At 37.3% G+C, this 27,980-nt stretch overlaps 1 protein-coding gene across 25 annotated transcripts in view; it reads right to left on the bottom strand.

Moving 5' to 3' along the window:
• RIMS1 (regulating synaptic membrane exocytosis 1) overlaps nucleotides 1–27,980 on the bottom strand; it is a 244,073-nt gene that overhangs the window by 121,890 nt on the left and 94,203 nt on the right. For 8 of the 25 annotated variants that reach the window (XM_069599471.1, XM_069599470.1, XM_069599467.1 and 5 more), the window contains one exon: nucleotides 6,987–7,099. In XM_069599471.1, the coding sequence (XP_069455572.1) occupies nucleotides 6,987–7,099 (113 nt within the window). Of the gene's footprint in view, nucleotides 1–3,061; nucleotides 3,092–6,986; nucleotides 7,100–8,153; nucleotides 8,334–17,006; nucleotides 17,079–25,659; nucleotides 25,744–27,980 lie in introns of all 25 variants that reach the window. The other 17 variants (XM_069599468.1, XM_069599458.1, XM_069599451.1 and 14 more) reach the window with 7 other exon arrangements.

A 27,980-nucleotide genomic window follows, 5' to 3' on the forward strand; every position in this document is an offset into this window, starting at 1 on the left:
GGGAAAAATTGGCTTACTTTGAGAATGAATGATTTAAAATCTGCCTATAAAACAGTCTGTGAATCCTAGAAAGACAGGGTACCTCAGCTTCCAACATACAAAGAGGTGGGAAAGAGGTAAACAAGCTGGTGTGAACACTTCTATTTCCTCAGTTAACTTTTCAACGCGAGAAGGCGTCATCTTAGTCCGAATACAGTGGTTTCCTTTTCTCAGGGAGCAGGGTTTGCTTGAAGAGCAAGCCAGGGATTGGAAGATCTGGCTGAGTGACATAAAACTGGGTCACCAGGGGTGGCAGGGTCCCTGGGTGGGCCTCCTCCACAGGAGGGGGAGGTGACTGCGACCCGAGGGAGTGGCCGGGACATGGGCTGCGGCTTCACGGTCCAGCTCTGTCCAGCAGCAGCTCTGCTCTTCTGGGCATCCTCTGCTGTCTTTCTATAAGAGGAATCACTACACCTTCCTTCGGCTTGTCCCAGGTCATCACCCTGATTATGCAGTGTTACCCCACAGTGGGTGCTGAACGTGGCAGAGGCAGCCAAGCAAAGTGGTTCATCAGCACAAGGGCTCCAGAGTGAGGCTCAAGCCCTGATTCCTGGCCAAGCACTTCCCCAGTGAGCAGCTGACCTGGGTCGGGCTCTGCATCTCTCTCTGCTGTAGCTCCCTCAGTTGATAAATGAGGATATGAATAGTTATGTCTCAAGTTGGGGCAGAAATATGATGAGATGAAGAGATGACCCTGTTAGTCAAGACACTGACCTAGAGGAAGTGCCCTATAACCTCTAACTCATATTAAAAATGTTCAGTATATTATACCTCTCTGGATGTGTTTTACAAAATACGCTTGAAAATTATATACTGGTCCCCTACGTCCCCTTTGGGTAGGGTGACCAACCACCCCATCCTGCCCAGAGCTTTCCTGGTTTTAGCACTGAAAATCTTGCGTCTTGTGAAACCTCATAAATCCTGGAGTAACTGGAAACATCTTACAAATTTGGCTGCAGTTCATCAAAAGCCACCTCTCACTAGGGGTCCTGTAAGTCTGTGCTATTACCTCCTGTAGTTAAGGCAGTACCTACCACTCAGTGAGCACTCAGGATAACCTGATTCTAAATTCTAAATATAGTTGACCTCAGAAAGGTCAGCTCACAGCAGCAGGGTTTCTGTGCAAAATAAAACGTTTTCTTTCCTTTGGGGCAGGTGAACCTACAATCTGACTCCAAAGACATTTCTTGAATTTGCTTACATCTTTTCCGGGCTACCTATGCTTTTCACGGCTAAGCTGTGGCTCCCTTAAATCCCGGGAGAGAAATGCAGCAACCTGGATTGCTCTCTGCCTTACTGGCTGCATTTGGAAACAAGTCTTTTCGATTGTTTCCAGTCACCTGGTACATCCCATGAAGCTTATCTACATCCCATGTCCCAGGCTGCCTTGGAAGAATGATGACACACCTCAGTTAGGACAAAAACAACCTTGTTAAAATGTAACAACCTGACATGCTCTGTAGTGAGGCTGTAAAGGTGCATACTTCATACACTTGAACTTGTCCAACCCATGAATTTTGCATTGTTTCGATTAGCAAATTAAAGCTTTGGCTAGTAATAATATAGGGAAAAGAGCTCTCCAAATCAACAATTATTATACTTATTTTCGGCTAAACGAATGAGGTCATTGACCCATCCCCAACATAACATCTTTCAGTATACTAAAATTTATCTTGCAAGTCTAAATAAATTCTTCTGAATGTAAGTACAAATGAATTGGCCATTTTTGTACTACTGAACCTAAATTTGTGTTTCTGATACCTGAATTAAAAATGCAAGATGGCCAGAAATCTATGAAAAATCTAGGGACCAAAGCCTAGGATCTCATAACATCTTGATCTGAATAACATTTTATTTTTATTAATATCTATTCATTGCCTAGTATTTCAGACACATTGTCAGAATATGTATTATGTGCCGGAATATAAATAAATTTTCATAAACTCAAACTAATATAGGTACTTGAATATTACCTCCCATTTCCAGTCTATGACATTGAGAGACGTAACACATACTTCACTGTGCTCAAAGGCAGGAATATAAACTTGGGATTTGTGCCATTAAAATAGAATACAATCAAGTATAGATGAAGGAGGTCCGAAGTGGGAGATGGGCTTGTAATCTATGTCATGTCACCAGGGTGGATGGGTAAATCTCTGAACCTCTCTCAGTCTGAGCTTTATCTTTCATAAAAGGATGATGGTCCTCTCAGGACTAACTTTTAGAGTTACTGGGAACAATAATTACATCTTCAAGCTACAAATACTGAGCAAAGGTACTTTTGTTAAATTATATAATCCTTTAGCATTGCTAATATGATTTCTTTAAGCTGAAATCTCATATTTAAATATTGAATTATCAAGCCAATAGTCACATCTAATAAGGTGGCACGTGAGAGTGCGTTGATGTCTGCTCTACATGAGATTCAAGTACAGAGACCAAATGTCACATGTGATCCGAAGGGCCAGGGCAGGTCAGCAAGGTGCCAAAACAGCAGCATAAACGGTTTCCCTCCAGTGTCCCTCAAGAAGGAAGAACTGATGGGTGTTCTAACCCTCCTGGGGCCGAGGAGCAGAATCCTGGCAGCCACTTTCCAATGCATGACTGCAGGGGGCCAAGTATTCCATAAGGTTACTGCTATTTAGAAGGAAAACCTAGGGATTTTCTACTCCTTTGCATCAAAGACAGTAAGCATTAAACCCTGTATCTATGAGTGCAAGGGAATGCAAAAAACATAAAATAAATATGCTACTCTTCTCTAAAGAGAATTGCTTTCCAGTTGTCAGTGTCGAAAAATAAATTTTGAAGCAAAAATACTCTTAATTTTAATCCTCTCTTCTTTGATGTGAACTGCTCACAATACAAAACAATTGACACCAAATGCCCTACAAAATCACTGCAGGCAAAAAGCTATCTGTTAAATAATGTAGCTCATTATTTTTAAAAATGCAGTTACGTAACTCATATACTATGAGAGAAAAGAAACAATATTCAATTGTTAAAAAGTTACGTTAATATTTACCTTTTGTGGATGAGTTATATTTTTCTTGTTCTTCAATGAATTAAATGCACATAATGATGGAAACAAAAGAAAGAAATCAGCAAATTTATAGTTAGACATGGAAATGTGAATCAACACAATGGCATGAATAATAAAAATATGTAACACATAATATGATATGACAAACTTTAATGACAAACCATGAAGAAGTCTCAAACATGGCACTAAAATCAATCAAAGAAAGAGTGAATGCAACAATTTAAATATTTTAAATAAAAGCATAAACACTGAGAAATTAATATATTTAGAATTTGAAAAAGTATATTTTGTGTTACTTTTCTTGCCTTTGAAGAATTGTACAATATTTCAGCACCCACTTAACTAAGACATTTTAACCTTAATATATTGTGACAGTTTATTATAAATGTATTTAAAAGCATATTTAATATTCAAAACTAACATTTTAATTTCAAAAATGAAAGCCTTTCAGATAATTTAAAATATTATATAATAAATGAACACATAAATTCCATTTTTTGGTAGGTAGTAGGCATTTTCTTTTCACCGTGGAAAGTATTCTAGAACATTTTCCACTCGGAAAAAAATATATTCTACTTCAGGTAATCCTTTCCTCCTTCTCAAATGAGTTATATTAAACTATTTCAAAGTGAAATATTCTCTGGAGATTATATTTCTCACACATTTCTTATGCATTTATCTACCTCCTTGCTGGCACATCATTTACTGAGAAACAATGGCCTATCCAGATGTTCTGAAGGGGCGTGCATTAATGTTGCTGCTGCTGCTGCTAAGTCGCTTCAGTCGTGTTAGGTAGCAGAATACCAGAACAACAACAACAAAATAGTTGGCACATTGTTTCAGTTTATGAATGATCTTTAAATAGGTCTTCTTAAAAAAACTATGCTGCCCACACACATATAAAATCACTTGATTGGCTCCAGAAAACCATCCATTTTAATGCAACTGATTATCTTGCTTTCTGTCTCACACTACCTTAGGGTTACACCGGAATACAACATTGGAACATTTCCAGAGGAGTTTCCTGAAAGCCTCTGCTCTCAATTATCACATACCTTCAGAGTTACCTAAATGTTAAGGCTACTTTTTCAGCTACTTTATCTCAAAATCTGTATCATAACCACACCTCTGCTTCCTCCCTAACTGTAACATAATCAGATTACATGTAGAAAATAGGCTAGCATTCCTAATTTTTAAAAGAAAATTTAAAATACATTTTTAGAAGTTTAATTAAATGTGTTTTATCACATGATGTTAGCCTTTAAAAATATATATATATATACCTTTCATTGTACAAAGAGAGAATGGTAGAACTGAATTACAGTGAAGAAAATAAGCATTCAAACAATCTAAGGATCCTAAACACAATAATGCAGATAATTACATCCAGAAACTATGCATGAAAAAAATTATAAGTTCATCAAGAAGTTATAACACTATTCAGGAATCTAAATCATTTGAAATATTCACTCTTACCAACCAATTGTCAACTCAGCTTTTTAAATAAAATACAATTATCCTTTGTTAAAATTTTTTTTAAAGTAAAAATAAACATAAAATGAGACTGGAAAGAAGGAAGTCAAATACGGTAGGGCATTCATTGATTGTAAATAAACTGCATTTGGCATTAGTCTTCACAGAATACAGAAGTAAATTTTAACATATAATATTAAAGAAGAAAATGACATGATTATATAGCCTTAAGAACATCAATAAACTCCATCTTCAGTAAAATGAACTAAATTCTATTGAGCCCATGAATAAAATTAGATGTTGATTTTTTAAAACATATTCTAGGAAATACAAAGATGTCATGTGAACTGTTCAGTTTGAAATAGATCCATAATAAGATGAAGGTGGGCAGTATCATCATTTACCAATGTCCCGAAGCACATAGTAACATCATATAGTAAACCAGATCCATTTTAATTATAGAATACACAGATAAAACAGTACACGCTTGTTGTTATATTTTTAAAAGGTTGTATCTATGTGACTCTTAAGATGATAAGCTTTAGGAACCTCAAATAGCAAGTGGCTAAGAATGTATTTGTGATATTAACTATCAAAATAACTCCACCAATTTCATTCTCAGTCAGTCCTTTCTTCCCACCTCAATTCAATCCTTAAAAATTGGTGATTTCCCTGAAAGACAACTGTGAATATGAATATCATAAAGCAGTAATGTTGACTGACATTAACAACCAAACATGAGTTTAAAAAAACGCAAAGCCTAGCATACATTCCATCTCATTTTGTAGAAGCAAGTCTTATTTCTATAGATTAATAAAACTATAATCTCACTATATGAGAGTTATATTCAATGCCCTCATATGCTTTTGAATCTTAAGTGTTTTAGCAACTGGAGGAAATGCAAAGAATTTTAGGAACACATGATTTTTGGATATCAATCTTTAGCACACTATGGCCAGTAGTGAGTTTGCAGCTGAACACTAGAACCTGTAGTTTTTTTGGTTGTGCAACAGGAGTCCGTGACCAGATAATTTAAACAAACACCACATTTTTAAGATAAATTTTAAGACAATTTCATTTAGACTATTGCTAATTACAGCCTTAATAACAATAATTATGAATTATCTTCTCAAAATGTTCCCAAATAAGAGAAAGTTTGTTAAGGACATGAATTGAGAATTCCCATGAATTAATTGCTATTTTAGAAAAGAAAGTCAGAGTTTCACATAGCCTTTTATTTTTCTGATTAGCTAAATGAATAAGCTTATAATGACCCTGAATATTAAAGCATGTCATATCAACAGGATGCATGATTTTTAAAAAAGAATACAAATTCAGAATTTATTGTAGCAACATTTTTCTGTCAATAAGATGACACTTCTTAAAGTCTACGCTAATTTTCTTATAATCAAGTACTCTGTGTACAAACTCTGTCATATCAGTCTTTGCAAAAACATATTTATCTTCTTTGACCACTCATATTTCAACGATACATTCAGTAAAGTGCTTTGAGTGAGTAGAACACATATTCAGTGATATAGAAGGAAATATACAAATTTTACATCAGCAACAACCAACACTGTTGAAAAAAATATTCAAAATGTTAACCTTTCAGTTGTTTCACAGGGATGAAGATTTTTAATACATGTTTTAAATATATGTCCACTGTATTCACATTACAACCCCAAATTAAACATTATTTCACTAGTTTAAGAAATTTATGATAACATTTACTGATAACATACCATTTCACTTACTGAGAAATGGGAAGGTACTTTGAGTCATATGAAGAAATCTGACTCTTTCAACTGTGTTTAACTCTCGGCCAGGTAGCTTAGTGAATTTAATTTCCAGGAAAATATATCCCCCACTCCCACCCCCTCTCTATCTAGAAGATAAAAACAATGGGTATATGCTTAAAATAAGAGAAATTTAAGTGATGTTAAGTGTTTAAAGACACTATAATGTGTTTTCTAAGTCAGTTTTTAATCATCAGACATATGAAAAATACGAGATATTGCAAGTAAGTTAAAATGAAAACACACTAGCAAAGCCTTCAATACGATTGTTTCATTTAAAAATATTTTTAAAATAAGGTTAAATAAGTCTTCCTTTAACACCAAAAATACTGTTGTACTGAGGTCTTTAAAGTTTTATTTTATTTTTCCCTTGGTACCGTTGGAAGAAATATCTCTAAGGGCTTGTTTTTTTCTTTTAACTGACCATCTAAAATTTATTCATTCACTCACTCAGCAAAAACAGCACACAGGCACCAATTGTTATAACCAGGTGCTGAGAATAAAGCTCTAGGTAACTTGAGTTCTTAGGATTGATCAGACTACATGCAACCAGAATATGATTCTGTTAACAGAAGGCATATATAAAGAGGGGTCTCTCGAACCCAGGCTTTTGGCCAGGCTCCCTCTGTGGATACCTTGTTCTATGCTGCCGCTTCGCACGGGCACCTGCGGGAGCTGCCTGCCCCGGCGGCTGCTGAAGGCGGCGTCCGTGGGCGGGGACCGGGTGGGGCTCGCCTGCCGGTGCGTCCTGCGGGGGCAGACAGAGAGGGACAAATCACACGATGAAACCCCGGAGGGCGCAGCAAAAATCCCTTACTTCTTCCTGCTACTATTAAAAGAGACATAAAACCCCTACGTGGGCCTTTCGAAGTAAAATCGAATTATCTTACATGCTGTGCATAAAATAACTACGACCAAAAAGGGGCTAAAAGAGAAAGGAAGATTTCCGCCACAGACAGCGCTGCAGGATGAATTCCTGAACAGGGCAGAACTGAACACACTTCTTTTCATAACTGTATGAAGCTGTGACTTGCTGTTCAGGTATCCATTTTCAGTAGTACTGGACGGAATGTATCTACTCACAGCCTCTGAATCTTAACAACGTGTGTCAATTATTTAAGAAAGGCTGCTAGACTGCTACAAATAAATCCATATAAGTGACGAGAGTAGTTATAGCTACAGACTTTCATAAGCTACCATCCACTTGCAATTTATTTTTAAATAGGAAAAGTCTGAAAAGATATGTATAAAAAGAACCTTGGGCACATACTATGAAATATACTGGGGAACAGATCAAGATTACAAATATAAATTTAAGAAGCGTGCAGATACATTACTATTGTACTGGAGTAAGCTGACCTCTATCTGCTGTTATTCAAACTTTTTTTTTTTTCAATACTAAAGAACTTTAAAGCACTCTCAGAATTTTGTAAAAAAAGATGAAAGACTTTTTTCTTCTAATTCCTCTTATACATTTTAAAGCAAATATACATTTAATTCCAGGCAATTTCTTATCAAGAATTTCACATAATTAAAAAAAAAGTATTTATGAATATGCCACAAACAGATGGAAGGACGTAACACAGGCAAGTTTAGTTTTCACTGATGGCTAGTTGGCAGGAAGTATAGAAGAGAAGGTCACCAGCACAGTGAAGGCAGATGCAGGCAAGGGTGGATGTGGAGGGGTTTAAGTGTCACAAAGAAAGGACCAAGAGCTATGGTGCCGTAATGAGTGACAGTGTCGAGAGCTCAGGAAGGCACAACACCACAGCGACACCTGGAGGCAGACACTGAACAGCGACCTTGTCAGGAGCGGAGAAGGTGGCGCGGAGCCTCCGGGGGCAAGGTGGTGCATAGACAGTGTTCTGACACTAGGGTGCTCGCTCGAGCGGGAGCGAGCGGGATGTTTCCCCCTAAGGACTGGCTGATCAGTCGCTCTCGCGGCTGCGTATCCCCTTCTAGAAAGACATGGTGGGAGAACCCTAAAACATTAGGGTCAGAAAAGATCTTCAGTCAGCAGATCACATTCACTTCGATACCAGCATATCTGTCCAAGGAAAACCTGGTTACTCGTACAAGACAGTGATTTTTAACAACCAGGAGCAAACCCATCACAATGTTACTGAACGGGACTTCACATCAAACCGCCGCGTTATCGGGAGCGTGCACGCCCAGTGGTCCTGAGAGGACCCATCTGGGTTCCTCCAAGGAGACAAGCCTGCAAGCCCACAGGGCCGAGACTTCGGACTCTTGTGTCTTACTGAGCTGATCTCTGGTGTCTGGAACACAGCAGCTCAGAGACCAAGACCTCAGTAAAGAGATTGGGGCTGCACGAGGGAGCACCATCAGAACAATGAACCCGGGGGCACTTGAAGCACTTGCCTTCACAAAGGAGCCATACACTCTGCCCATTCACAATGTTCCTAATTGTACTCTGCAATAGGAAGTTCCTACCAAACAGCAAAGGGAAGCTGTCTTCTGAGGTTAATTTAAATAGATCAACAAATTAAAATGATATAAGGTAGAGAATGCTTTGCTTTTGAGCTAAATGCAAGTGGCTGATATATGGATAAAAATACATCCTCTAATGCATAAAAGTATCAGAAAGGATATTTGTCCATATATTGACAGCTGTTTTAATATAGTGTTCAAAATTATTATGAAGCCAATTTCTAAATTAAGGATTAAGAATTTAAAACTGATGTTTACATGTGAATAGATGTGTATATATATTACATATACGCTTCTTTAAAACATACACATTTTTGCTTTATTTATCATCTTTTGCGTTTTAAATAAAGTGCACATTTAAAATACCTAATCTGTATTATTTTTCATAGTCACAGAAGCCAAGAAATAACACTTCATCCTCTTGAAAACAATGCTGTAATATTCAATTAAGTAATTTAAAGTAGTGAGTCAAGAATCCATACTGATCACTACAGGAAGTAGTGACACATTAGTTACCAAGTGCTTTATTCAACTTTCATTTGGATTGACAATATTTCTCTTAAGTAGAATGTCTTTTGCAGCCGTGGTTATATTGATTCAGGGTATATCCTCTATTTTCAAACAATAAAATGGGAAAATGTCAGATTTTACAGCATAAAAAGGTACAGCTTAGGTATCTAATGTGCATTTAACCTTTTTGAGCTCTGGATTAATGCTGCATCAGACCCTAAGGCATATCCAGAAACATGGACAGTCATTTTGAGTTCTGAGTTAATGGAAGAAACCTGGCATCATGTGTCAAAACTGTTCATTCACTCACATGATCTCAGCTCTACATAGTTAACTTATATGGGAAGGATCAAGGTATGATCAAGTCCTTTTGAATGATAAATAATGAGTTTTTATCTATTATTCTTTAAAAGTTATTATCATGAGAATAAACTTCAACACTCCCTTGTACAAAATACACTCTACTGTGGATTGAAAGTTTAATAATATAGTTTTTACCCCAGTCCAGACAAATTCCACAGATCTTGCAATTTCACTAAAATCTTGCTTCATTTCTTAATGCAATTTATAAAAGAACTTCCTAAATGCAACCTGAAACGTGAATAAATTAGATGAGTCTATACGGCCCCAAAGTAAATGACAAAAATATAAAAAGCACAGTTCGCTGGTGGTCCAGTGGTGAAGGCTTTGCATTCCCATTGAAGGAGGCATGGTTTCAGTTCCTGGTTGGGGAACTAAGAGCTCCCATGCCTTGAGACACAGTCAAGTATCTATCTATCTATTTAATTTGCCACTTATTTTGTATAAATATAGAAAAGCAATTTCAGGGGCAAATAAGTACAAATTCATTTCTTGATGAATGTTACACAGATCCTCCCAAGCCACGAGCTTTCAGGGCCCAAGGATAGTGTGCCCTGTTGGGGGTTAATTGCTCAGCACCAGGGCTGCTTTTCCTTTGAAACCAATCACAAGTCCCTCAGGAACAAAACAGCTTCTGCTACCCGCCCATCTATAACTAGTATGGAAGCACAGACTCCGAGGAGGCGTGGAAACCGTTCCGCCTGAGGATAAACGAGGCTGGATCACAGGAGCGGGGCAGAGGGGAGTGACAAGGCAAGGGCTAGAGAGAGATGGGCCAGGCTTTGGAGAAAGAGACGGTGGAGCCAAGGGAAGTTTGTTTCAGAGGAGAGGAAGGAGGGTGAATCAGGAAATTCTGAGGTCCGGGAGTGAGATGAGAGGAAATCCAGACTTTTCCATGAAATGGGATGTGCTGAGAAAGTAAAGGTATCTGAGGGAAAGAGACCAGCAAAGGAGCAGGACACAGGATGGACAGGGAGTGAATGATGGAGAAGGAGGGTGATGGGAGCAAGTGTTCCTCACTGGGCATCCACATGGTGCCGTCTATACATGCCAGGCTCTAGCGTGTCTGTCTGTGTACATTGCTGTGGCGTACATATCACATATATACACGTGTCCTTTTTTGCATTCTCACAACAGCTCTTCAAAGTATTTTCATTACTATGTTATAGATGGGAAAACTGGGGGCTCATAGCGTGAATGGCAAAAAGACGAATAACTAGCTTGATAAAGGCAGGACCCACAGAGTATACGAAGCGCCGACACTGTTCTCTTTTCTGCCTTTGAGACAGGACTGGCTTCTATTATCACGAGACGAAATATGGTAATATCACATTCCTGGGTGTATTGTTCATCTTGCAGAACAAAACATAAATGCATGTCCAGTAACAGATTGTTTGACAAGATTTAATAGAATCGTATTTTGAGAGTTTATAGGAACAAAATATATGGAAAATGGTATTTAATGAACATCAACTCTACTTCAAATGTCTACACATAACATACTATTGAAATAAAAATAGTGAGGGTTCTAGAACAAAATATGAATCCAATCTAACTACAACTCCAGTTCACCGTCTCCAAACGAGTTTCTAAATATTTACTGCTGAGTTCATCCCCTGCCTACTCTCTTCACCTAAGACTAGTGTTCCTGAAAGAAAGTTAATATTTCCCCACCAAAATCTTAGCTTGTTAGACATTTCTGTTGCTGCAAGGAGGCTTGCAGTAAATCGCTTCTATTGCTGCTTAAAAAGAGAGTCCTTTTTTAAAAACTACTTGTTGAAGGACGTACATGAGGTACTTAAGGTCACCATGGTTCCTCCCGTGGTGACTGCCTTTTTTCAGGAGCACCAGCACAGCGTGAATCGAATGCGCACGCAGTTCTAAATACCAATCCTGGCCAAACATCCCCCAGCCAGGATTCAGAAAGCAGGTTCCACAAGAAGAAAAGTCCCCAGAGCAGGACGAGCAGCAGTGCTAACAGTCCGCAAAGCTCAACACACATAGGGGTGAAAAGATAACACGTTTATTTACTATGAGCTTCCTCAGAGGGGCTGAAGCTCTACCTCAATGGTTAGGCATGGTCTGCCTTTCTTCTATCTAGAAATGGTTATCATAGCTTTCAAAACATTTTCTTACACAGCTGTTCCTGAAAAGGTTACTTTTTGGAGGCCAACACAAGGCCTTAAAAGTTATGATCATCACACAGCAAATTCTGCCTGAGGCCAAGATGGGTCAGTGTGCCGGGGCTCCTCTGGGGAGCCATCAATTCCTGAGGCCAAGAAACAGTGTCCAGAGCATTCAAGCTGTGGCCTCACTCACCTGTAGCTGAACATCAACTTAGAAGGTATCTTCAAAAGAAATGAGTGCTAATGTAAACCTAGAAAATCCAGGCCAATTCTTCTATTGTAAGGAGCTATTCATCAATTCCCTTGAAAGCTAAGCATGTGACTTACACTCTAATAAAAATCAGTGAAGAGCTTTAATTATAATCAAACAAATTTAAATACCTAACAGGCCTGAGTTTTCTACATGAAACCTACAAGCAAAGTAAGTAATGGAAAGAGTAAATACGGCCCTTAGGCAAACATTTGAGACTAGGGGGAATGGAATCCCTTCTCTTCTTACTGGAGGGAAGATATGTGATCATCCACACACATGTGGTGGCTCAGAATGTAAAGAGTCTGCCTGCAGTGCAGGACACCCAGGTTCAATCCCTGGCTTAGGAAGATCCCCTGGAGAAAGAAATGGCAACCCACTCCAGTATTCTTGCCTGGAGAATTACATGGACGGAGGAGCCTGGTGGGCTACAGTCCATGGGTTGCAAAGAGTTGGACACGACTGTGTGACTAACAACAACAACACACGTGTTCAGTGTTGCCAGGCACGATGCTCAAACATCCCTCATCTGGAGAGAAACACGTTCAGTTGACTCTAGAATCATCTAACGTTTTGTAAAACCGTATCTTACTGTCAAAAAACCTTGTTCATTGATTCGGGAAAATGGCACATGGTAGACATTTAACTAGTAATTGTTAAATGAATTAAAGAGGCCTCAATGGAATATAATAAATATGTAACTTGAGGAAAATTTTTAATCTTGTGAAAATAAATCGGAGGAACTGAAGTAATTTACAACCTGGTAAAGAGACTGTATTATAATTAGATTTATTGAGAATAAGGAAAATGCAAACAGTCACACAATCAGTGTCTTCATTACCTTCTTCTCATCTATCATCTAGCTAGCTGGCTAGCCATGTATCATTTCTCTGTCTGTCCACATATGTGTGAATACATGCTTATGTTGCTGTTTCTCAGTCCCTAAGTCGTGTCCAACTCCTTGTGACCTCATAGACTGCAGCACTCCAGGCTTCCCTGTCCCTCACTATCCTCCTGAGTTCACTCAAACTCATGTTCATTGTGTCGGTGATGCCATTCGAGCATCTCACCCTCTGTGCCCCCCTTCTCCTCCTGCCCTCAATATTTCCTAGCATCAGGATCTTTCCCAGTGAGTGAGCCAGTTATTCTCATCAGGTGGCCAAAGCACTGACCAACAACGTATTGAGTGAAAAACACTCACTCTTTCAGGAAATCTTGGTTTCTACTAGGCCATTATGAATTCTGCAATGGAAAACAATCCCTTCTGAATTATCTTGATGTACTCACTTGCTGCTGCTGTGCTCTATGTAAGTTCTGAGTCTGAAATTTCAAAGTTGCCTACAGAAAGTATCTTCTAGAGTTTTTTGGGGAGGAGAAAAAGTGGAAAATTCACTTTAAATTGTGTAAAGTGAGCTTCATCATCAGTCCTTCCAATGAATATTCAGGGTTGACTTCTTTTAGGATTGACTTGTTTGAACTCCTGACAGTCCAAGGGACTCTCAAGAGTATTTTCTAGCACCACAATTCAAAAGCATCAATTCTTCAGCACTAAGGCTTCTCTATGGTTAAACTCTAACATCCACATGTGAACCTTTTTGCAAAGTGATATCTGCTTTTCAATACACTGTCTAGATCTGTCATAGCTTGTCTTCCAAGGAGCAAGCATCTTTTAATTTCATGGATGCACTCACCATCTGCAGTCATTCTTGGAGCCCAAGAAAATAAAATCTGTCAGTGTTTCCACTGTTTCCCCATCTATTTGCCATGAAGTGATGGGACCAGATGCCGTGATCTTCATTTCTTGAATGGTAAGTTTTAAGCCAGCTTTTTCACTCTCCTCTTTCACTCTCATCAAGAGGCTCTTTTATTCCTCTTCATTTTCTGCCACTAAAGCAGTATCATCAGCATATTTGTGGTTATTGATATTTCTCCCAGAAATCTTGAATCCAGTTTGTGATTCATCCATCCCTGCATTTTACACGATGTACTCTGTATAGAAGTTAAATAAGCAGGGTGACTATAGCCTTAACGTACTCCTTTCCCAATTTGGAACCAGTCTGTTGTTCCACATTTGGTCCTAACTGTTGCTTCATTATCTGCATACAGGTTTCTCTGGAGGCAGGTATGGTGGGTGGTCTGGTATTCCCATCTCTTGAAGAATTTTCCACAGATTGTTGTGATCAAGACAGTTGAAGGCTTTGGTGCAGTCAATGAGACAGAAGCAGACGTTTTTGAGGGGGGATTCCCTTGCTTTTTCTATGATCCAATGGATGCTGGCAATTTTATCTCTGGTTCCTCTGCCATTTCTAAATCCATCTTATACATCTGGAAGTTCACATACTCCTGAAGCCTAGCTTGAAGGATTTTGAGGATTATCTTGCTAGCATGTGAAATGACTGCAACTGTATGGTAGTTTAAACGTTATTTGACACTGCCTTTCTTTGGATTTGGAAAGAAAACTGACCTTCTCCAGTCCTATGGCCACTGCCGAGCTTTCCAAATTTGCTGACATATTGAGTGCAGCACTTTAACAGCATCATCTTTCAGGATTTTAAATAGGTCAGCTGGAATTCCGTCACATCCACTAACTTTGTTCATGGTAATTCTTCCTCCAGCCCACTTGACTTCACACTCCATGACATCTGGCTCTAGGTGAGTGACCACACCTTTGTAGTTATCTGGGTCATTAAGACCTTATTTGTATAATTTCTCTGTGTATTCCTGCCACCTCTTCTTAATCTCTTCTGCTTCTGTTAGGTCCTTGCCATTTCTGTCCTTTATTGTGCCCATCTTTACATGAAATGTTCCCTTAGTATCTCCGATATTCTTGAAGTGATTTCTAGTCTTTCCCACTCTACTGTTTTCCTCTTTTCTTGCATTGTTCACTGAAGAAGGCTTCCTTTTCTCTCCTTGGATTCTCTGCAACTTTGCATTCAGTTGGGTATATCTTTCCCTTTCACCTTTGCCTTTTACTTCTCTTTTTTTCTCAGATATTTGTATGGCCTCCTCAGACAACCATTTTGCCTTTTTCCATTTCTTTTTCTTTGACATGGTTTGGTCACCACCTCCTGTACAATGTTACAAACCTCCACCCATAGTTCTTCAGGCAATCTTTCTGTCTTTATCTGTTTATCTATCTGTTCATCTATATATCTATTTTTCTATCCATCTGTGTTTTTATGTGCGTACGTATCTATTGAGGGTCCCCCTGGTGGCTTAGTGGTAAAGAATTCACCTGCAATGCAGAAGATGACAGTTCAATCTCTGGGTTGAGAAGGTCTCCTGGAGAAGAAAATGCAACCCACTCCAGTATTCTTGCCTCGGAAATCCCAGGGACAGAGAAGCCTGACCAACTACAGTCCCCGGGATCACAAAGAATCAGACACGACTTAGCAGCTAAACCAACACTATCAACACTATTGGTTTATTTTATCTACCTGTCCATCTATGTAGGTATGTATTTATCTATCTATCTATTTCTATCTCTATAAGATGGCTCTGTTTCTATTTATTTAATGTCTCTGCAAAACTGAATTTCTACTCAGCACATTTTTTGGCTCCTGGGATGCTTGCTCCATTGTAAGTTAAGTTGCCTACATCGTCCCTATCTCCATAGATCATTAGCCAAATACCAATTCAACCTTCTCTTCACCCACGATGCTTGATGTGACTAGTACCTACTCATTTTTCTAACCTCATCTAAGAGGTATTATCCTCTGGAAAGCTTTCCTTTTTCTGTTGCTCGCTATTTTATTCCTTGAATTGGACACACAGCTTGGCACATATTTGTTGACTGCATGGATCACTGACTTGCAGTTTCCCTGTCCACCAAGTTTCCTTCTTGTGACAGCCTTGCTGGTGTTTCCCATCTACCCCTGGGTCTTTCAATCCACTTTCCAGAGTGTTGTTCCAGTGATCTACAACTTTGGGACAAAGATCAATCATGTAGCAGGACCTGCCGTGGCTCAAGGAGTAATAAGGTAGAAGTTAAAATTCTATACCACAGAGTGTGAGGTCATTTATAGCAGTCTCTAAGAATTTCTCCTGTTTTGTTTTCAACCTCTCTCCCATCTCATGAATCGTCCCCAGTAAGCATGAGTTCCACAAACTCAAGAGGGTATTTCAGTTCTCAGTGTTTTCACATGCTTTTCCTTTCTCATAGAACACGCTCCTCTTGACACCGATTTCTATACACCTCAATTAGTTCACCTAATCTCACCTGCAGCCTCTCTTTTTCTCGTTTTCTCACTATGCCTCATGTCACCTCTGTGGCAGCTGTGACACCTCAATGCGTGTATCCACTTAAACATCTATATCACCCTGCACATTCTCAATACTGATGGGATGAGTGGATATATGTTAATTGGATTTTCGGGGTTTCTTTTTTACAGCTCTGCAAAAATTCTGTTGGTATCTTGAACCTAAAAGCACTTTAAAATTTTATAAAAATTGCAAACAAAATATAAGAAATCACTTAATTTCTACATTAATTTAGCGAGTATCTTAAGTTGTAGTTATGAGTAGACTCAGATTATGCGTTTGTAGAACAGATTTTAAAGAAGACGGCATCATTTGGATAAATAACAGACACTCAAAATACTTGCATATTTCAGGTAACATATTCATTAGTAACATTTCAATCATCTCAGAAATAAAATATTAATGTCTTAATATGTATATAGGACTACACTGCATTTAATCGTTTTTTAGTGATCAGAATGATCACTAAGAGAAATGCATGGGATTTTTCTTAAGCCCTAAGACTTAGGGGTTGCCTTCAAACTATCCATCTCTCATTTTTTGAATGAGGCTATCCCCATGTGGGAGATTTCTCAACAGGAATGTCTCTCTAAGCATCACAATTGTGTTTAAACACCAATCTTGTAAAATGAGACAGGAGGTGCCCCAGAACATCTTATTGAAACAGAAGATGCTGCACAGCACAACACCAAGCCTACCTTTCTGCATCAGAGGCAGTGCCTTTCCTAGTCTGGCTTTGGAGGCTAGATCTTTCAGACTTTCTGGAGTGCCTGTGGAATGAAATGTTAAAGAAACACAAAATATATGATGAATCACGCTACAGTTATCTGGTCATCTTGTACAATGATAAAAAGCAACTGACATGGAAAATGGCAACTATTTTACCTAAATGGTTTTGTCAATCCATACTTTCTTAAAATAAAACAAAAATGAGAACTGGTGTTGTGCAGAAACCACAATTTCCCACCAGGAGGCACAGAAGCTGACACCCCACCAGTGTAGACCAGAAAGTCTACAGTCCTGATGTCAAGGAGACTCCTGCTGGCAACTGAGGTGGAGACAAACTCAATGGTGAAACGCAGTGACAAGAAACATGAGGACAGCCGTGGTTTAGGCGCTGAAAGACCACACATGGGGGAAGTACTCTCCACCCTGAAAGTCTCTGACCTGGTGCTACAAAGATGTTTTCCGTCGCTTTTTTTCCCCTCCAAAAATATGCTCTAGGGAAATGTGTTTGACATAAAGAAAACTATTTAAAAATCAACTATTCAAATTATTTTTAAAATTATCATATACTTTTGTATTTGTGTAGTATTTTAAAAAGCTAATCATCCATTGCAAACCAAAGAACTAATAAGGTTTACAATTTACCCTATATTCTAAAAATACTTATGTATATTGAACATTTGAAACTTGAAATGAATTTCCCACAGAAATAATGCTTATACATACAACTGACCTCCCCAAGGCAGCTTACATACATCTAGTCATCCTAAAATGTGTCTGGACTACAATATATTTGAAATAAATAAGAATACTGTGGTCAAGAAGCTCACTTATTAAAAAAAAAAAAACAGAGAGAAACTATAAAAGCAATAAAGTTTATCCTGGAGAAGAGAATTCTCCAGTATTCTTGCCTGAAGAATTCCACGGACAGAGGAGCCTGGTTGGGCTACAGTCCATGGGGTTGCAAAGAGTCGGACACAACTGAACGACTCTCACTTCAGATAACTGGCTGCCTACAATATATTTTTCTTTTCTGATATCCTTTCCTTCCAAAAATGTTAAGGAGAAAACTCTGCTTTTTTTTTTTTTTTGAGATGTTATTGGCATATATCATTATACTAGTTTCAGATGTGTGACATAATGACCACCCCAATAAGCCTGGTCTATATCCATCATCACTCAAGTCAGAAATTTTCTTGTGATGGGAACCTTTAAGATCTAGTCTCTCCTCTCTGTTCTTTTGATATATTAATGCCAGATGCTCTAAGTGTCCAGCACACGTCCAGTTCTGTCAGGCCCGGGGTGCAAGAGAGCAGAGGAGTCCTGAGCACATGCCTGTGGTCAATGAGGAAAGTCACTGATAGACAAAGTTTTCTCCTGGAGCAGAGGGAAGTAGCAGGTGCAGAGCAGGAAGTGATCAGAAGGGAAGGCAGAGGAAAGAGGTCTGTGGACCCAGGGGCCTGAGCTCTAAACAACATGTGGTTCATCATCTGGGGAAATTTATACTTGGCCCCAAGCTTCTCTAGTGGCTCAGATGGTAAAGAATCTGCCTGCAATGTGGGAGACCCAGCTCTGATCCCTGGGTCAGGAAGATCCCCCAGAGAAGGAAATGGCAACCCACTCCAGTATTCTTGCCTAGAGAATTCCATGGACAGAGAAGCCTGGTGGGCTACAGTCCATGAGGTCGCAAAGAGTCAGACACGCCTGAATTACTAACACACACGTTTGGTCCCAAGAGTGTCCTGGGACCGTGAGAACCAGAGTTCCTTGTCCCCTCTGAGAAGTGTGAGAGCCAACTGAAGACACAGTGTTTCAGGCCAGTTCCTGAAACTCACAATCACTGAGGGTTTTCATTCATTCATTCACTCTCTCATTCATTGAACAAATACTGTGTTTATATGCCAGATGCTGCTCTAGCTGCTTGGGCTACGTCTGTGAACAAAGTAGACAAAATTTCTGCCCTCAAACAATTTGTGTTTTATGGTAGAAGACAAACAACAAACAAGAACCCCTCAAACAAGCAAAGTGTATAACATGTCAGATCAATAATGAGAATAACAAGAAAAAGTCAACCAGGGAAACACAGTTCAGAGACACGCCGGAGGGACTGGGTCTCAGATAAAAGCAGGTTGCAGTTTGAAGGAAGATGCTCTGGAAGGGTATGTGGGTGCAAAGGGCAGGACCAGAGCACCTGGCAGGCTTTTGTACCAGCTTTCTACATCCCTGCAGTGAAAAGGTAATGAGCATCCTTTACAGCTTCTCTGCTTTTCTTCTATCCCTAGTCATTGCTACGAATTCAATGGAGATTTTATTTCCTCTGTACAATTTCAACTCTTCCTCTTCTCATCTCTAACATTTAGTGGGCTCACATGTAAGACTGATCATCACAGTACCTGGTGATACTGATGACGACAGCGCTGATATTAACAATATCAAATATCTACTAAGAACTTGCTGTCTTTTCTCATCTAAGCTCTCCAATCCAACGAAGGCATACTTCACTTTCATCCTTTTAAGAAGAAGGAGACTGAGGCTTGCAAGGGTGAAGTCAGTTGCTCTTACATGGACCTTGCATGTGAAACCATGACGTAAGCTGAGAGTCCATCATCTCAGTATCTGCGAACATGTTGCTTCTGTGGCATACAGGACACTGGACCGTGGCAGCTAAAAACATGGATCCTAGAGCCAAACGGAGTTTACTCCCCACCCTCTTTCTGAATGATGCAAGAGTGATTTTAGCTGGGTGATGTTAGTCAATTTACTGGAACTCTATGTGCCTCAGGTTTCTTCTATTTGCAAAGTGGCAAAAATACTGTCACCTCACAGATTTGCTAACTCTAAATATGTCAACATTACTATTTGTATTCTAGTATTTGTAGTATGACATAGAATAAGGATTTTAGTCTTAGCATTACTTAGAATAGCAAGAGATCAATGCTATAAAAGTATTATTTCAAATAAAAACTCACTCATCTATAAGAGTATACAATCTACAGAGGTTCATGTGTCTAACTTGTGTTTTTGCTTTTGTTTTTAATCCTTTATTTAAGGATGCCACTTTTTTCTCTTCAAATGCTACAGACAATTACTTTATTGAAGATTCTTCTAAAGATTTCTACAAAGGATATGTCCTTATAATTTTTCTAACCACTTATAAGAATCCTGGAGTTAAGTTAAAGTGACATACACTTAACTGTAATAATTCAGTGTAAAGCAAGACTAGAGAAGAAAATAGACAATTCTACTGTCTTTTCTCTGAATGTACTGTACATTGTAAAGACAGACTTTTCTTGGAATAGTTTCGTGATGTGTAAATGTGCTTGTGCCCAGTCGATCAGTCTTGTCTGACTCTTTGCAACCCCATGGACTGTAGCTTGTGAGGTTCCTCCGTTCATGGAATTTCCCAAGCAAGAATACTGGAATGGGTTGCCATTTCCTACTCCAGGGAATCTTCCCGACCTAGGGATTGAACCCACATCTCCTTCATTGGAAGGCAGATTCTTTACCATTAGCGCCACCTGGGTTAAAACCATCAATTTATATTCATGTACTGTTTTCCTGAAACTACTGGCCACAGAATCATAAAAAGGATCACAGTGAAAAGAAATACCTTCTACCTTACACCATTCTTTCCTAAGTTCCTTATCGGCAGGTACTGTGTCTGGGTTATACTGTAACATCAACACCCAGCACATAGTAGCTTCTCATTAAATATATGTTGAATAAATAGGTGGTTTAAAAAGTAGTATTTTGACTATGCTACTGGAATTTAAGACTCGAAAAGATTATAACAAGTAAAAATCTAACTAGGATTATACAATTCAGCTCAATCAATTTAGACATACACTGTTTTCTGATCATCAGTATAACAGAAAATATCATATATAAGAAACCCATTCTGGTTACTGCCTTAGGCATAAGGAAGAGTTATCACTACTGGCCCAATGCATGTTCATCATGACGCAACCAGGCAGCATGGATTCTGTTTAGGTCTGAAGGGATGTCAGAATTCAGCTAATTCATCTATACCTACCTAAATCTATAGAAAGGGAAATGAGTCCCAGGAAGGCTGAGTGACTAGCTGAGGGAAATACAAGCCACGGTCAATTGGTGAGGACACTGCTATCATGGCCCACGATCCTACCCCTCTGCCATCCAGCAACTCTGAGCGATTTGAAATTCATTGAAGGGATCCCTCAACAAAATCAAGTAAAAACAGTGATAGCATTTCCATCATGTTTTAGCTATTTTGGGTTTTAATATGCATTTTGTTACATTAAAATTTTTAATTATCTTTTACTATTCTTAAAGAATGTTTGTTTGGTTTAGGTATGCAAGAATCAGAAAATCCTCAGTTTGTTGTTGTTGTTTTTTCTTAATCACAACTTATAGCTCTAAGATTATGTGCCCAGTTCCTAGGGCACAATTGAGGTTCTTTAAAAGCTATAAAGGTCTATTCAAATATGTTATAACAACAATTATAACAAGCAAGAGCAAGTGGAAGCAAGAGAAATAATCAAATAATTGAAAGAGTGGGGGTGTTCCTGATTAAAGCTAATTTTCTGGAAGTCCTATTTTCAATTATCATTCTCTATTAGATTAAGTGTGAAGATTCATAAAATGTACTAATAAAATGAAGGGCAATTGTTAAAAATCTGTCTTTGTGATACTTTCCTTTCCTCATCAATAACTGGGCTCAATTAGAACAATTCCATGAAGACACTGATAAACACCACTTTTCTAAAGATACTAAAATTCTATTAAAGTGCAAAATTAACATGCTAATAAAATGAAACTATAATATGTTCTGCTTTGGGGAATAATAAGTTCTACCACATAATGTTTTAATTATAATTAACACTGATGTCATAAGAATATTCCTGTATATATTCTGGTTGACTCTCCAGATGGTCTGATGTGAAAAGCAAATCTCCATCATCTTGTTTCCTCATAATTTTGGGAAGAAAATCTTAAATTTAGGTTAAGAATCTACTTAAGCAATGTTCATATGCAGTAAAGATGGACACATACAATTTAGATACATTTACCCTTTTGCTTATTATTGATATTTATGTATTGACTACAGCCATTAAAAAGACTTTAGTATATGAGTATATTTCATTCCTTTAAATAAAGGACATTTTTGAAAAGCGTAGATAATAAATGTTACGAAGCAAACAGAAATGACTAGAAATATACTGAATTCACGAGTGGTTCTACATTATCTCTGCATCTATACTGCAAAAGTATCATGAATTCTGGAAGTGGAAAAGTAGATGATTTCTTTATCCTAGAAATATTTTCAGTGGACAAAGAAGATCCATCCACTTTGAATAAGAGGAACCACATGATATTTTTGGTTAAAAAGTCCTTGGCAAGTAGCTGCTTCCAAGTTGCAAGTGTGGGCAGCTATAGAAATCTGGTTACTTGGAAAAGCAATTAGAACTAGAACAGCAGAGTAATTCAAGAATTAATCTTTAACTCAGTGGGATACTTTACTTTTTCTAATAATTAAACTCTCAAAAAAATAGTGTTATTCCATTCAGTATTTTCCATTTTATCAAAGTCACATCAATAAACTGCATCCTTAAAAATATCATGTACAAAAATGTGTACATGCATGCAAAAAATATTTTAAATCAGAATATTAGAGTCAGTACCTTTAAGACAGTGAAGCATTAAAATACATCTTAAAATGTATTAAATAAGAAAATAGTTTATCAACTCACATTTATTAGAATGGTCACTATCAATTTTTAATGTATTTAAAAAGAATCTATGTGTCTTCCTGAAAAAAACTGAACTGAAAAAACATTTACCAAAAAGTAATTTAGATGATAGTAATAATGATAGCAACTTATACTTGCCTTTCATATTTAAAGATGACTGATTCAACTGTGAGCACTGAATTCAGAAACTTGACGACTCAGGGGTCTATTAAAATAAATTTTTTCTAACTTGCTATTCATAAATTTTGGTTAAATATGCAGCCATAAGTAGCTCTGAATTTTATAAGAGAATTATGTATACACAGGTTCATAAAAGCTACTATTTATATATCAAAATAATGTCATTTACAAAGAAATGCTTTGTTACTGGAAAGGTGATTATTAGAAGTTTAATATTTTAGTAATAAAACTACAAGAAAATGTACACTAAACTTTAAGGTAAAAAAAAAAAAGCTAAGGTTACAGATTTACATATTTTTTTCCTCATCATTGTTTTAAAAAAATCCTACAACTTCTAGGAAAATTTTTCGATCTAGATAAACATGTTTCCATGTCAATTCCAAATAAAGCTATTGTAGCACTTGAAATGACATCAATATTTCTTACTGTTGAAATTAAATTATGGAGAAATGGTACACTAAAAATTGTGTGTGTGTGTACACGCATTATGTGGAATAAGATGACAAATCAATGCTTTCTAACTCACCAGCAAGCTCTCTTAATCAAATATTCACCTCTTATATTACTATGCTGTTTTCAAAATAATCAAGCATGCAGGACATCCAATGGCTGATAATATAAATTGTAACTGATTTTAGAATATTTTTTTTAAGTTACCCATTTCCTAGTGCAAAATTTATCTGGTGGCAAATTCTTATGAATATTCATTATCTCCAAATCTGATGCTATGTTCACTTCACTAGCAAATTTTTCTAAATAAGTAAATAAAGCTTATAAGAAATAAAAAGGAAAGCAAGCATTAAGTGTTTGTTAGGGTTACCAATGGATTGTTTTTTACATCAATTGATAAAGTAATTTCTCTCTCATTTTTATGGGCACTTGTTACTCATATTTTAATAAAAGTATATTTTAAATACTATAAATAATATTCTGTTCCATACAGTAATAAATCATAGGATCAAGCCATTTAAAATGTATTTCCCTTTGTTGAACCCAGAACTTACTTACAAATAAATTATAATAACAAGTAAAATGTATGCTCAGAATTACTTATTAGGAATAAATTATTACTTATTAGGAAGAGTTTCATTTAATAATCTTATCTAAAAGGGCTATTTCTGCTTCTAAAATCTACCTTTACAATGATATCTACAATCTATTAAACCAAATGTCATAGTTAATTCAGGTTGTTAAAAGACAACTAACTTTCAACTAATCCTCATCTCACATATGTTAAGAACTGAAATTATTATTTGGATTTCCATGTTGCTCATTCTAAACCCAGTTAAACTTATGTTTATATTCATTACAAAGACCCTCATGCTTGATCGTCTTATACCCTAGCAGTCATTATATAAAATGAAATCCAGAACAGCCTTTAATAAAAGGAAATTGTATCTCCTTGGTGTCCATGGCACTGTTTTTCTGAAACACTGCTGTGATTCTAGCCATTAGAACAGTGCACATAAATACGCACATAATATTTGTGGAATGGATGAGCAGCACTGTGGATGCACATTTTAAAATTTAATTTACATCATTATTTTATATTCTTATTTCTAATAGAAATCAGACAGCGGTAGAAAACATTAGATTTAAATGCCAAATATGTGAGTCAAATTAAGGTCTTAAAGATTTAAGCATAATAACATATTTGAAAAGCCTCCATAAATATCACCTTGGGGTCCAACATTTGCAAGGTGACTTATTCATTTTTTTCTGAGTGATGATGTTTACTTTTTCTTTCGAATTGTAATCCTGACGATATCTTGACAATTTACAGATACAGAAAATAAATCATATCACTCTTAACTAAAGGTACAATTACTTTACTATATACACACATACTAAAAGATAAATTAATCAAAACCTGTGTGCTGGCATGACTCCATATCTGAGATACTCGATCCGTTTATCTGCTTAATAAATGTTACCAGTGTGTTGACTGAATTTCTGCTTCACCCGAAGTAAAACAACCAAAATGCCCGTAGCCCTTCATGGCCAGTTGGGAAAAGATATGCTCTATGTATAACAACAATCACAAAACAGGAGAATGGGCAAAGTCTTAATACAGCCCAGAAGGAAAACAAAGCAAGGAAAAAACACACCGTGGCACTTACAACATCACAGCACGGAGTGGGTGCAAAGCACTGATGTTATTTTCAAAAACCTACCTTGATGACTGACCCTAGCCCTTGACAATATTTGGCTTAAAAACACAATATTCATCAAACAAGTAAGAACCAGGTATTCTACTTTAAATCAGGGAATATATCTAAAAGCCTAAACTTCATCATTTACAAAACAAGATGGTGAAGATCAAACCATCAATCAGGACAGAAAAAAAAAAAAAAAACAGGCTCTGTGATAGTCTTTAAAATATCTTAAAGCACCTGAGAATTTTAGTCAAGTGAAAACAAAAGCAATAGTTAAATATGTTTCTAGAAAATTGAAACCCTGAAATAAATGCTCATTAAAAGAAAATTCTCCCACTGGACCCAACTTGCTTTGTTTGAACCACGCCCTGTGCATGCTAGTTTCATTTCAGAAAATATTCTGAGGTGCTTCATCAGAGGTGGACGCATTCAGTTTTGGAATCTCCACCTCTTGGGCTCTGCCCCCTGAAAGAAAAGCGCAGTAACCACACGGGTCTGGCTACCCTCCACCTGATGGCCTGGCAGCCTCTGGAAGCCACTTGTCTGGGAGGAGGAAGTACCTGTCATTCTCCGGAGACGCATGCTGGATTTGAATCCTGGGGCTAGGAGGTCGTCTCCTATCTAGGGAGGGGGACCATCTACCCCTGTTTGCCCAATGAACAAGACAGGAAAAAACAGGACATTTAGTAACTCCTAAAGTAAAAGAATATATGGAACAAGAGGACTGGAAAAGCACCCCAGAAAGGCAAAGTGTAGGCTTTTTCCTCCATAATGTATTCTTCAATTTTACAAGTTTTGGAAAGATAAATGATAGTGCTGTAAGAAAAGAAAACTGGTAGCCTTATATGTGAATAGAGAAACTCATTTGGGAAGATGTCTGAAATATAGTAAGTGTATTTTTTTTCTTTTCAATGTGGTTGTGTGTGTTTGTATATCTATAGACACACATCTATGTATATGTGTATATATAACTTCACATATATGTATATAAAACTTTACAAGTATGCATGCTTAAGAATCTAGCAGATGTTGAATAAAATAGATTTAAGAAGCTGCCAGTGTTTACTTGATAGAAGGTCTTGAAATTACTGGATTAAAGTGGCAAAGACGAGGTATGTGCATTTGATACAAAGCACAAGAAATAAACATACTCTCTAGTGTAGAAACAATGACACGAAGAACTAATTCATCGAAATGCTACTAGTGATATCTACACAAGTTTCCTTGGGGAAAACTGAGGGTTCATAATTGAAATTTAAATATTGTGAACAAAAACCACTGATGTATTGAAGTGGGAAATGCAGATAAATGCCACAGTAAAATAGCATTACCTTTAAAATAATCTGCTAATCTTAACTTGAAAAAGGATCTATCAGTGAGTTATATAGTTGTTTTCTTATTTCAGCATTTAGAAGAACACTAATTTTTTTATGATTAGCAATCAAATAAACGTTCAAAACCTGGTTCAATTTTTTGTTAAACTATCTTGATATTAAGTCTGTGTAACTAGAAATTACAAACATCTGGGCAAATACTGAAAAGGAGTGGTAAGGGACTGAACAGCCTTATTTTGGAAATTTTAATATATTAGATATGCACATTGCAAGCAGGATAATTCCTCTGCATACTGGCTTCCTCGTATGTAACAAGGGATCACTGAATGATATTTAAGACTCATCTAACCGTAAGATTTTATAACAATCCGAAGAAGACCAGTCATAATATCTTTTAAAAGCCATCTTTCTTTGCCGTTAATAACTTGGCTTCCTGGATTTATCAGACAATCTGCACAAAAGCAGCAGAGGGCTACAGACATGACCAGGAGAGCCCTGGTCAGCAGGCGCTCACCTCTGAGAGCCCCTGGAAGTCTGTTCATTATCTCCCAGCTTTGGATGGATTCAAGGAGGGCTGTGCATAATCGGGACAGGAAGAAGAGATACTTGGTAGCAGAATTTGGGCACAAGACAAAATGGTGTGGCATGGCCTCTGTAATGTGTTACCTGTTTGTGAAATCAAAAGTAAATTTGCATTCAAGTGAGTTAATTATTTTAAATGATTTAAATAGCTGGTCAATTCAATTGGAATGCTTGAAAAAATATCTTTTCACTGACTTTTGCTCTGCAGACACAATAAAGAAAAATATTTCTAACGTTTTTAAAGAGAATTACAGCTATAGTGTTTTCTACATGAAATTGTACTCAATCATGAGAAAGCTTAAGGTGTTCTTTGAAAATACACATATAGAGTCATTATGATTTTCTTTAAACATTTTTGAAGGAATAAGTAGTATTCACTTGACAGGATTATGAATAACCTTGCTTCCTGAGGCAAAATTCCAGTCCTTGTGTTTATTTAAGTGCAAAAATTAAAGAAAATGCTATAATTATGAAACATGCAAGGAAAGCCATGAAGAAGAGAGACATACATTTAGAAGCAAGCCACAGCGAATGCAAGCTATTAAAAAGGAAATTCTGAAGAAACATTTAGCATCATACATTTATATCTGTACACTCAAAGTCCTTCTGAATATGCTGATATGCAGTCCCAATAAAAGGAAGGTTTGCTTTTCCCTTGTATCTTGGATACGATAAGAGAAGGATCAACTTATACCTATGTTTTCCCCCAAAGATCAAAGATTACCTAAGTTTTAATAACATACATTTATGAGCATTAAATATACTAATGTTTTATAATATTAAAATGTGTGCAACTTCTTTCTCTGTTTCTGTCAAACAGATGAAGTTTCAAGGATCAAAATTGGAATCTTTATTCGTTATTACTGAATGAAACACCTTCCACATCCATTTTCATGCTAGAAGTGAAAAAGGCAGGCTACCCTGGGGGCATTCATTGCAAATCAGAACTAAAACAGCGGCTTCTT

This window comes from Ovis canadensis, chromosome 9, assembly GCF_042477335.2.
Source record: "Ovis canadensis isolate MfBH-ARS-UI-01 breed Bighorn chromosome 9, ARS-UI_OviCan_v2, whole genome shotgun sequence".
NCBI classification, from domain to species: domain Eukaryota; kingdom Metazoa; phylum Chordata; class Mammalia; order Artiodactyla; family Bovidae; genus Ovis; species Ovis canadensis.